This window comes from Papaver somniferum, chromosome 5 (assembly GCF_003573695.1).
Source record: "Papaver somniferum cultivar HN1 chromosome 5, ASM357369v1, whole genome shotgun sequence".
Taxonomy (NCBI): Eukaryota; Viridiplantae; Streptophyta; class Magnoliopsida; order Ranunculales; family Papaveraceae; genus Papaver; species Papaver somniferum.
Window position 1 is genome coordinate 215,950,785 of NC_039362.1, and position 12,710 is coordinate 215,963,494.

The following is a 12,710-nucleotide window of genomic DNA, read 5'->3' on the forward strand; positions in this document are numbered from 1 at the left end:
CTCTAAATTATTGTATTCATTTATGTACTTGACAAATTGTTTCTCATATTCAAATAACTAGTAGAAGTAACTCTAAATCATTTATCTATTTTTTTTTTTAAAGAATAAATGATGCAGATACATACATGGTGCAGATACACTGTAATCATTGACAAAAAAATGCTATAGTGGATAGTGCAAAAAGGCATATACAGACACAGTGCAGGTACACTATACTAATAGTAAAACAAATTAAAGTACGATACTTCAGCGCAGAAAACATTACTAAACTTTAACCTCACAGTATAGCATATCTGCACTGTTGGGTTCTGCAACAAATTGAATGAGATTACATAAAAGTAAATGATAAAATCAAGAAAAAAAAACTAAGAAACTAAATTAATGTTGATTTCCTTAAACATACACTCAACATCAGCAATCAAAACTTATTTCCGTGAATAAATGAGAACAAGATAATCTAAAATCAAATCAAAATGTAACTATTATAATCAAATCTAGTTACGTAACGAACATATAACATAATTATTTTTCTAGATCTGAACTTTATTCACAAAAATGAAGTAATTATTAAGCATGGAAATCGAAAACACAAAGATCTACTTCAAAGTTCTCTTTCAAAAACCCTAACAATTCAAAATTGTAAAATCTTAGCTTACCAATGGATTTAGCAGCAGTATTTCGGTTAATCGATAGATTGGAACCAGAAATTTGAGAATAAACTAGGAAACGACGGAAGATAGAGAGCCAAATCGCCTGAGCACAGAGCTCTCGATTTCAAAAATGTAGAAATGAAAAAATGGGAAGAGATTTAACCATGTACAGTTTATGATTTGGCGGAGGAGTATTTCTGGAATAACCAAAACTCCTTTTATTAAAACTCGCACGTCTGCGAAAAAAATTGGTCTAAACAACTTTTTCTTGGACCTCTCATTAAGCTGGGCTTAATGAAATGACCTTCCATTAAGATAGCCCAGTGGGTTAGTACCTATGAGTAATTCCTACATTCATAAATGTGTCAGAGAGAAATCAAATTGGATTTGGTTGGATGTTGGATTGGACGGATGTAGGGTCCAATACTAACTTGTTATAAGCTCATGGATAGAACTGAACTTTAAAACCAGCCTAAAAGTGAGGGAACGCATGGACTCATACATTACCCAATTCTACACCATCTAAACAGTGTGGGACTTAGATCCCAACATTCCACTATGCTTCCGGACCCAACATACTCGATAGCCATTTCTTTTCTGACGGTTCAACTCGAACCACTATTCAATGTGGTGACAACCATTCATATATATATATAATGCCCCCACACCTAAATTTAGCCTATGGATCACCCCTTTTTTGGAGCAGATCCCAGGTCGTGGTGGTTTTCTTTTCCCTTTTTTTGAATCATTGGGTCGTGCTAGTTGGCTCTATCTTGTAGGCAACAAACCTCTCTGTGACACAAAATTAAATTCGTCCAAGTAACTCAAAGTTTGCTTTTAATACCAAAATATGGTTGCCCTAGTGGTTTGTGTAGTCTATGCATGCCGTAAGGCCCGTAACCCATGAATGTTCGCCTTTGTACAAATCAGGGCCAAGCAAACGCGTAAAACACTTTGCTTGGGGATGGGTGGGGTGGAGGTGGCGCAATTCCTTACACACATTGCCTAAATCTTCCTGGAGTCACCCGCGAAAGGTTAAGTTTTATGTAATTTTCTTGGAAACATAAAAGGGTTGTTTATGGAATTCCAGAGTACGTAGAGACTCGGTGAGGGTCAGGATCCCAGCTAACTGGGTTGAAATGCATTATTGTAAAGTGCTCATAGGGCACACTAGGATACAAAGACAAAAGGAACCACACAAATAGTTAAAATGATTGACCACTACATGTCCGTCAAAGATGGTCAACTACAACTGCAGGATGCGGATGCTTATAGGAACCATTACTCAAAAACTACGTAGCCAGTAACTGATCTTCATCATTCATATTTCATCATCATCAACTTTGAATAACTCAATGCGAACTCCACCGATAACAATATCACCATTTCGAGGAATCAAACTTACAACCAATTCATCTGAACTTTCGGCTTCAATTTCTTCAAGTAGAGTACTAATACCCAATTCCAAACTTGAGTCTTTACCTGCGGATAATTTCTGATGAGCGTTAGGAATTCGCACAAAACTACCGGCTAATTCTCCATTGTCTGGACCAACTAACCCTTCCAGCGGTTTAGTTACATAAACATCAAACCTTGCTGTTGATCCACTTAAAACGTTGATTCCATCTATTACCAAAACTTCTACTGCATCAGCTTTCTCATCTTTACTCCTTGAAATCTTTGGCCTCTGTACTAATGCTCGCAGTGGTTCTGTTAATGTAAGTGGTTCGGATCCATACCCAAAAACTGGGGTAAGTTTCAGTGAGTCACCTTCACTCCTCTTCTTTGCTGCGCTCCTCAGTTTCTTGTACCTTCTACGGATGTTTTTCCATGGAAGTGGTTCAGGACTGTAACTATATCGTAGACTTTCTGGAGTTAGACAATCCTTTACCTGTACATACGTAAAAAAAACTATATAAATTTGACGGAAACGAATATGCATATGACCTAAATGACGCATTCAAACAATATTAGTGTTTTCCCTGACCTCTCAAACGAGATGAGAGGGAGAGAGAGAAATATTCACACCTTGCACTTAACGAGCTGTTCATTTTCATCGTAGAAGATGAATGATGAATCGAGCCAGTCAGGGTCTCTGAATTCAACTTTCTGCCCACGGAACGTACTATAGATATCCCACATCCGATCGACATTACCATGGTGGCCAAAGAATAATGTATCACGGGAAGCAGTGCGAAAATTTCCCATATTCCAGTAAGGGGGAGTTGGAGGTCCACCCCACATATGCATGACATTGTGCAAACTCTCACATCTCCCAGGAGCTGGAGTTTGATTTTCTCCTGCCCTTAATGCTTTCCCCATAAACAGTGCTGGAAATTGTAACGTTTCTTTGAATATACTATCTAACTCAGCCAAATTAGCAGTCACCACAGCATTGGTGTCTGTAGGATTAGGGTCACCCCAAGAATATTTGTAATCCAACACCGACTTGTAGTGATCTCTGTTGCGAGTTTCATCAAAAAGATGTGATTTACTATTTAAATACATCCGTGGGATGTACATTCCTTTAGGATTATCCCAGTTCCAGAAAGGGATAGAGAATGTATCATCACCAATAAGTTTTCCAAGAATTTTCTCCCAAAAGTATATATAGTACCGATGCCATGGAAGGAAAAACCAACTTTCATGAATTTGAAGTAAACTTTTTGTATTCAACTGATCAAAGGCTCCATTGCAGTAAGTAAAATGAATGTTAGCTTGCTGATAATAGTTCCATGGATGATTGGCTGGTAAAGCCTTCATCTTAGCAATAGCTGCTTCAAATTTCACAATATCGTCAGAATTATATCTATGGGCTGCTTTCCGAACTCGTAATGGTTCATTAGGAGAAGGTGGAGTGAAGTCGACCATTTTAGCTTTACCATAATCAGGTGGACAACAGTCTCCCTCTTTTGGGTCAGCATCTGAATCCGTTGCTTTATGACACTTTGTTGAGTCGGGAGGGGATAGCGGTGCACCAATAGCCGTGCCAGTGGCACCATATAATCCTCCTGATCCCAAGAGGACATTTCTTCTATCAAGTACATTATAAGTTACATCGCTAGCTTCTTTGCTGGTTTGTTTGTTATGTTCACACGAGATGTAGTGGGTACGGTTTGAAAGATGAACTGATGGGCAGCTGGTAATTTTGGTGGAACTTCGAAGAGGATTGTTAGAGGTGATTGATGAGGAAATGGGTGTGGTATACAAGCGAGAGAGGGACATGGTTGTGATCAGTTAGTTGATCATATGAAGTTTATTTTGGTTTGAAATGGTGTGTTGTATACATATAAAGAGTGGTATATAAATAGAGGAGTGTGAGAAAAAATCAAGATTAGGCACCAACATGTTCCAGATACCATGTTCTCGCTGTCAGTACACACTGGCCATTAGTCCGACACGTGGAAAGATCGATTGAGTGAGAGAAAAGGAGTTTCAATCCACCACAATCGTCACTGTATGTCTGTTGACATGCAGTTAGGTTCGGCTATACATGCAAGCAAAACCGGTAGTTGGCTAAGACTAGTACATAAACATGAAGTCCAGAATGAGTGGTTTTACTGGCTTTAGAGCTTTTATGTGTATGCTTTGGTAACTGTATATCTTTTGACAATTGGTTTGCAATTTCATATCTGTCAAAACGATGAGGGAAATTTTTTCCCTTTTCTTGTTATAAATTTGCTTTCAGCTTGCTCATTCTTTCTTGAATTTGCTTCTAGTAGAGATGTATCTTAACTAACTGAAGTTAATGACCCAAACAATTGGACAAACATACGGCTCAAAACGCAAATTAACTACTCAAATGCAAAATAATTCCAATAACAAGAAGTCTTCACCGTACCGTAGAAAAGACATATTAGAGCCAGAACTATCTTGCCTACCTTTTCCTAGATATAACCTTATGTAATGTCATTTTATCTTTAACTAAAGAAGTCACGATCAGTACTAATGTCGGAAATGCACATGTAAAATGGAACACCAAAAACTGATAGCCGAACACCAAAACTCGGAAGTCGGCTTCTCTATCTTTGTAGATGCGGGAAACCTACGTCTAAAGAACAATCCTAAAGCTACAAACATGATTTCCATCACATGTGAAGAACCAAGTAGAAGAATGGGCTTATTGCCCATCACAAGTTTAAAACACATCACGAAAGTAGGGATTAGAGGAATACCCTCCACTGCGATGGGCTTATTGCCACCATAAGCCCTGATTTTGGGCATACCTAAATCTTTCTAGACATAATAGTCCCATCTTGGGTGACCTTATAAGGGGTACCCTATGGGTAGTTCAATTACCTATATACCCTTAATACAAAAATATAAAATCAGTTTTCTAAAAAATCAAAATTAGTTTCCGTTAGCATCTCTTATTCTTCCTCCTCCTCTAGCCGAACTCTTTCCCCTCCTGCGAAAAAAAAATTCATCATCGTGATTAATTGTCGATTCGTAAAAATTTGATCGTCAATTAAACTCAACCACATAATGACTCGTACAAAGAAAAGCAGGGACTAGGCAAACCAAATCGTCTTCTAATCCATCAATTGAAGAAGAAGAACCAATTGAAGATGAAGGTGTAGAAAATGAAAATCAACCACCAATTGAACCAGAAATTGAACCAACTGCATCTCCAACTCCGGAAATGAGGATAAGAAAGTAAGTTTTACAAACCCAATCTCCTATTTGTTGTTTTTCATCGATTAAATGACGGTTACAGTGTTGGGTTCGACTCAAAATTGAGTTGCGTTTTTAGCCGAACTGTTCTTCACAAAAGCTTCCTGTAAGTGTATATGAACAGTTCGGCATGAAATTTCAAGCCGAACCTAGTCACAGATAGAGATGTATAGGGGTTCGGCGTATTCGATAATCATAATATGTGCCGAACCTAGCACATTTACGAGGTTTGGCTATTACGATATTCTCAATATGTGTCGAACCAATAACAATATTTTAATCCAAAAAATAACAAATTGATGTTCGGCTCATACGATTTTCGAAACATAAGCCGAACCAGTAATTATTATTTTTCCGGGCTATTCAGGATGTTGTTCGGCTTACTATGAAACTTTCATATAAGCCGAACTAGTGTCTAGCAAAAGGGTTGGAATTGAAAATTATAGGTTCGGCGCATGCAGTAAACAGATTCAGTGAGCCGAACCGTTCATCAATTGGTAGATTCGGCTCATAGATGTGAGCCGAACCTCAACTTGTTTCGCCGAACCATGATCCAATAAATCATCTAAACAATCTTTATAATTCTGAAAATTATCTTAATCACTAAACAAAATATTTAATCACTAATCAATATTACTAACACTAATACGTAAAGGGAAGATTTGCCATTAAAAAAAATTTGGGTTAAGGAGTAATCTGATTTTGCTATTTCACAACCTTTTTTGTCTTTATGAAGTATGCCTAGTAAGATTTCAGTATGCCCAAAATCAAGGTTCTTTTTTTTTGGGCATCATCCCTTTTTCATAGAGGACCATCGTTTTAATCTTGAGAGGTCATTATGAAGTAAACCTAAGTCACCATTTATCTAGGTATTTATGTTAATACCAATATTATCCTTTCTAATTAAACTAGTGTAAAATTAGTTAAGTTAAATTAATTAGTGATTATGAGGTTAGATTTAAAAGCGGTTTCTCTTAGAAGAATAATTATTGAGAGAGAGAGAAGAAAAATAGGGTTTTTTGAAAAAGAAAATTTGAGATGATTCATTTCCAAATGAGGGTTTTGGATATATAGGTATACTTCAAATTTGGTTAATGTTGCTTGAATTGGATAAAATTTTTGAAAAAAATGAAAATTTTATAAACTTATTTCGGCTATGGCAATAAAGTTCGGCTACGACATATGAAGTACATGTAGCCGAACTCATCTACAAATGTAGTTCGGCTAATGTTGCTGAAAACATAGGTAGCCGAACACAGCTTCAATGTAGTTTCTTCTTTTAGAGAAAAGTTCGGTTAGGAGAAAAAATTGTGACGTAACCGAACTCAATATACAGATTTTCAGAGAAAAATTCGGTTCGGACAAAAAATTTGCAGCGTAACCGAACTCAAAGTTCGGCTAGGAAAATAAAAGTTTTGTTAAGAAAAAAAAAAATCGGCTAAGAAAAAAAAATTGGCTAGGAATTTTTTTTTAGCGAAATAGCGGAACTATTTTTCGTTTCCATCAGGTTTAGCTAGTTCGACAAAGTTTTTCACAAAATTCATAGCCGAGCTTCTCTCTGCAACTTCAATTTTTATGATTACTACTCACTGCAATTTCAATTTTTATTATTCACAAATGCATAAAGAAGATATAGGTTATTCGGAAAATACCTCTAGTATATAATATCGATAATCCCAATTTAAAACGATTATGAAAATGGAAGAGAAAACAAGAGGATAAAAGAAGAGTTTAAAATGAAAATAGGTTAATAGAAAAATTATGTCCTTAAGTTTATGAATTAGAGTTTTATTTAGGTTATTAGGTTTAGAAGGGATATGTTATTAGGTTAGTCATAATTTAAATAAGGTAAATGATAAGTTAGTCATTTCCAAATTAATTTTAGGACATCCCTTATAATTATAGGAAAGGTGGCCTAAATAATCATGGTCCCCTTAAAAAAGGAGGATGCCCAAAAAGTCGTTCAAAAAGAGATTCAAGTAATCTTATTTGTACACGATTAAGGGCAAAATCCAGAAACTTTTATGACCTTAGATCAGTGACAAATATACAACCACCAGAAGTGGAAGTTGACGAACTAAGCATAATTTTTGACATCCAATTTGTGAGTCAAGTTTGTTTAATGTAAGAAGTTGAAATGCATGCGAAACTGCAAAGTTTCATAATTTGAAGGCCTCGTTCTGACATGTAGCTTTGGTGAGCAGCAGTAACATAATGAAATTTAGGTTCAGCTATATATAGAGAGACAAGCCAAGACGAGCATTAGCATTTCTAATAAGGTGGTAAAAATGTCTAAAGAACAAATGACAATTGAAGCTGAGATGCGGGAGGAAACTATGACAAATAACTTACATCAAAAATCAAAAAAAACAAAAGGAAACTGCGTATTATATATTAACAGTAAACATTTGAATCATTATGTGGATAACAATGAAAATGTAATTAGAATTATCTTTTGAGAAATTTTTGTAGTCCTTCAGTTTCAAAAAAACTGTCCACTTTGATTTTGTCAAAATATTAAGAACGCCATAGTATTTCATTTGCCAATAGTTAGTTACTTATCTATTTTATTTTAATAAAAATGCTAGCAATAAAAACTGCCTAAAATTGCTGGAAGGATTATAAATACGAAATATAAATGTTTTATTTTTCATAGATTAGGCATTGCTATTCAAAAAGGTATTGGAGTCCAGCTTGTTGCTAGGTTACCAACCAAGAGCTTTGTTTAATACCTCATCAACACCAAAATAATTATAAATGTTTTGCAAGTGTAATTGATAAAAAATATGTGAAAGGAAAATTAAAAGATATCGAATTTATGAAGTATAAACTTTATAAGGAATTCAATCTTTGGAGCTAAATTATATTTTCTATAAAGGAATGAGGGATATATTTGTTTCCTTTATTATACAATTTTTTTTAATATATTAGATCGGGTCCATTAAAAAAGAATGTATGAATATAAAAGATTTAAGGGTATATTAGAGAGTTCATTGGAAAAATATGACTATTGAAAAAGCGGGGGTACAACAACCATACCCAATATTTCGCTTAGCAATCTGTATGGACAAACTCTAATATACTTTCAAGAGAATCAACTAGACTCAATCTTAATAAAGTATATCAAAGAGTCGATTTATCGATTTAATCCTTGCTCAAGAAAATAGAAATGTGCGAGTCCGATTAAATATATGAGAGATAACTTGGAATCGGTACCAATGACCAATATCCAAGTGTCAACCAATTTAAATCAACAACCAAAGGTCGGATATTCTAATTGATTGAATTTAACGCACAACCTGTGATATTTCAATTATAAAGATAAATAATATAATAGGGAAATAGAAATGACACATACACCAGAATTTTGTTAACGAGGAAACCGCAAATGCAAAAAAAACCCGGGACCTAGTCCAGATTGAACATACACTGTGTTAAGCCGCTACAGACACTAGCCTACTACAAACTAACTTCGGTCTGGACTGTAGTTAAACCCCAATCAATCTCACACTAATACAAGGTACAGTTGCGCTTCTTACGTCTCTGATCCCAGCAGGATACTACGCACTTGATTCCCTTAGATGATCTCACCCACAACTAAGAGTTGCTGCGACCCAAAGTCGAAGACCTGAAATAAACAAATCTGTATCACACAGAAAAGTCTACATTAATAGATAAATCTGTCTCCCACAGAAATACCTACGAGTTTTGTTCCGTCTTTTGATAAATCAAGGTGAGAAGGTACCAATTGATAACCCGGACTTATATTCTCTAAGAACAACCTAGAATTATCAATCACCTCAAAATAATCTTAATCGACGCGGCGAAAGAAGATATTGTGGAATCACAAACGCTGAGACGAAGATGTTTGTGGCTACTTTTATATCTTGCCTATCGGAGATATTAATCTCAAGATAATCGTTACGATTGTACTCAACTCGATAGAATATGCAAGATCAGATCACACAACTACGAAAAAGTAGTATCGGTCTGGCTTCACAATCCCAATGAAGTATTTAAGTCGTTAACCTGTTTTTAAGAAGAAACCAAAGGTTAAAGGAGAATCGACTCTAGCTAATACAACTAGTATCACACAGGAGGTGTGGGGATTAGGTTTCCCAATTGCTAGAGTTCTCCCTTATATAGTCTTTCAAATCAAGATTTGCAATCAATGTAAGCTTGGTAACAAAGCATTCAATATTCACTGTTAGATGAAAACCTGATTAGATTCAAGCTAATATCTTTCAACCGTTAGATCGAAAACCTAGCTTGTTACAAACAAATGAAATGCACGTTTCTAGGTTTGTGTAACCGTACCCAAACATGTACATTTATTGGTTCAACAATAGTTAACCAAATGGTTAGCCATATGAGCACTTTCATATCAACCATATTCTTCTTCACCATAACTAGTTCAAATGACTCAAATGAACTAGTTAGGGAGTTGTTCAATTGCAAGGAAATCTTATGAAACTACACAAGACACAATTGAAACAAAAACGATTTTATTCACTTGAATCGATTCATGAACTTTATAACCACGGTTTGCAAATTTCATTCCTTAGTTTATATAAATATAAGTTCAAAAACAATCGTATTTAGATATAACCAACTCAAGTTCGCGGACTGGGTTCGCGGACTTAAGTTCCCGGAAGGAGTTCTCAAACTCCAGCAGATTTTCCCGGGTCGAGAACTTTTGCCAGTTCGCGGACTGAGTTCACAGATCTTGTTCCGGTTCTCTTGATCAACAAAGTTCGCAAACTTCGGTTCAAGGAATAAGGACTTATACATATATGTTTTTCCATAACAATACTTATATCCAACATTGGTTATATAATCTAAACTCTCATTTCAATCATTGAAACATTCTTAGAGGACGTTATATAGTTGTTATTCACAAACCATTTTCGTCAAAGCAATTTTCAAAGTGATTGAAACATAACATGACTTTCGTCACTAGGTAAAGATGAACTTGGCCAAAGCAAAAGCTTACCAACACATATTTAGAGAAATAGATAGGCGAGATAAACTCGGCTCGAAATAGCAAATGTGTATAATCAAAGTCTATATAGCTAAACGACTTTTGTCTCAAGATAGGAGATAGAGTAGATAAAATTTCGGGTGATAGATAAGTTCAAGTCTCCACATACCTTTTTGTCGATGAAGTTCCACTAGTTCCTTGAGTAGTTCTTCGTCTTGTATGATGATCCGCCATGGAGTTCTTGAGCTCAACTACACTTTCTATCATAGTCCGAGACTTAGCTATAGTAGACTAGAAATCAAGACTTATAGTTTTGATCACTAACATTGACAAACATACTTGAGATAGCAACGCATGCGAGTTCGACCAAGCAATGCTCTAACAACTATAAAAAGAATATGGTCACAATTTCGAAACTGATGAATATAGAATAGAGGACAATTTTTTTGAAACTGAGGGAGTACAACTTTGGACCCAGTTGTATTATGAACTGCATGAATGGGCGCAATGGCAACAAAATATGACTTATTGCCGGTAAAAGATTGAGATTTGAATACAATATTGTTAACTTTCAACAAAATATATTTCCGCTCCATGTATACCTCGTGAAACTGGTTCAATAACTCTTAAAAATATTTTTCCTGGGTGTAAAAGACGAGTAAAAATTGATATTGTTTAAATATCTAATAACTTTTAAGATACTTTTTAATATCTTAGATTGGATATTTTACCTAATGTTTATTTTTATATAATTGATTTTAAAGGAAACTTTTTAAAATACCCTTTTCTATTTGCCTGTACGTCAATGGACATAGATTAGAAATTACACATGCCATTAAAAAGGGAAAAATATTGTTTGGTCCTTTTTAGGTGGGCCCTGTCAGTTTGGTTCTTTGGGAAAACGCCTTTACTGTTTGGTCCATAATTATTTAAAAATGTTAAATGGACAAAAGTACCCTTCCGTGTTAATTTCTACTTATTTTTTTTGTGGCAGTTCATTCTTCAAAATGAACTCCTGTTAATTTCTAATTATTTTTCAGAAATAACCTAAAAAAACTAGATTTCATTCCATAAAATGAAATCCATATAAAAATCTAAAAAAACATAGTTCATTCCGAAAATGAACTCCATATAAAAACCTAAAAAAAATAGAGTTCATTCCAGAAATGAACTCCATATAAAAACTTAAAAAAAAACAGAGTTCATTCCATAAATGAACTCCATATAAAAACCTAAAAAAAAACAGAGTTCATCCCAGAAATGAACTCCATATAAAAACCTAAAAGACAGAGTTCATTCCAGAAATGAACTTCATATAAAAACCTAAAACAAAACAGAGTTCATTTATGGAATGAACTCCATATAAAAACCTAAAAATGAACAACATCATCTTCTTCGACGTCTTCAACAGCAGCAACAACATCGTCGTCTTCAAACACCAGCAGCAACATTATATTCGTCGTCTTCAAGCAACAACAACAGCTAAAAAACATCATCATCTTGAAACACGAGTTCATTTTCATAATCAACTAACAACATCAAAAACAGCAGCAGATCCATGAAATCGTCGTCATCATTTTCTTCTTCATCATCATCAACAACAAACATCAAAAACAGTAGCAGATCCATGAAATCGTCGCAATCGTTTTCTTCTTCTTCATCATCAACAACGACATTAAAAACAGCAGCAGATCCATGAAAATCGTCGGCATCGTTTTCTTCTTCTTCATCATCATCAACATCAACAACAAAAACAGTAGTAGAAAGAAAAAGAAAAAAGAAATTGAGAGAAAAGAAACTAGATCTGAAAGCAGGTGGAGAGAGAAAGTAAATCTGAAAATAAGATATTTTCTAGGGTTTTTGTCTATATATGTGGTCCCAAAAGGGTATTTCTGCCACCACACAATGACAATTACATCATCCATGACATCACCCTAGGACAAAACCATAATTTTTAGGACCAAACTATAATTTATATTTCCAAATAGGACCAAACAGACAGTTGACTAGGTCAACTGGACTAGACTCTCTCTAATATATTATTTCTAGGACCTATTGATATCTCCTACCATCAAAAATTGGATACATACTAAACCAATTTGTCTAGCGAATTACCACAAATCATTAAAATATTTTTACATTTATTTTAAAACAAATGAAAAAGATAAGTTACATTTTGTTGAAAAGAGGACAAAAAGGAATTGATATAAGATTGTACAACATTCAATCATTTCTGGGAAAAACCAGAAACTCTAGCATTCCTAATTAACTCATCAGCTACCGAATTATTGACTCTTATAAAATAAAATAAAAAGAAAATAATAAAAAAAAAAACTAACATTAATTAAGCTAGTCATGAACCAAACATGTAACACCCCGTCTTTTTAGCAAGGCGCGTGCATATG

The 12,710-nt window shown here is 34.8% G+C and overlaps 1 protein-coding gene across 1 annotated transcript; it reads right to left on the reverse strand.

Annotated features, from left to right (window-relative positions):
* Positions 1-1,757: 1,757 nt before the first annotated feature.
* LOC113284640 (polyphenol oxidase, chloroplastic-like) lies at positions 1,758-3,919 on the reverse strand. Its single transcript, XM_026534154.1, has 2 exons — positions 2,679-3,919; positions 1,758-2,541 (listed from the first exon to the last, which is right to left on the reverse strand). The coding sequence occupies exons 1-2, from the start codon at positions 3,873-3,875 to the stop codon at positions 1,972-1,974; spliced, it is 1,767 nt and encodes a 588-aa protein (XP_026389939.1). The 5' UTR covers positions 3,876-3,919; the 3' UTR covers positions 1,758-1,971.
* Positions 3,920-12,710: the final 8,791 nt, after the last annotated feature.

What these genes read in the sequence shown, in the direction of transcription:
- LOC113284640 (XM_026534154.1), bottom strand. Translation starts at nt 3,875, where the DNA reads ATGTCCCTCTCTCGCTTGTATACCACACCCATTTCCTCATCAATCACC. An exon ending in AACAGCTCGTTAAGTGCAAG is followed by an intron (nt 2,542 to 2,678) that starts GTGTGAATATTT and finishes ACGTATGTACAG; the next exon opens with GTAAAGGATTGTCTAACTCC.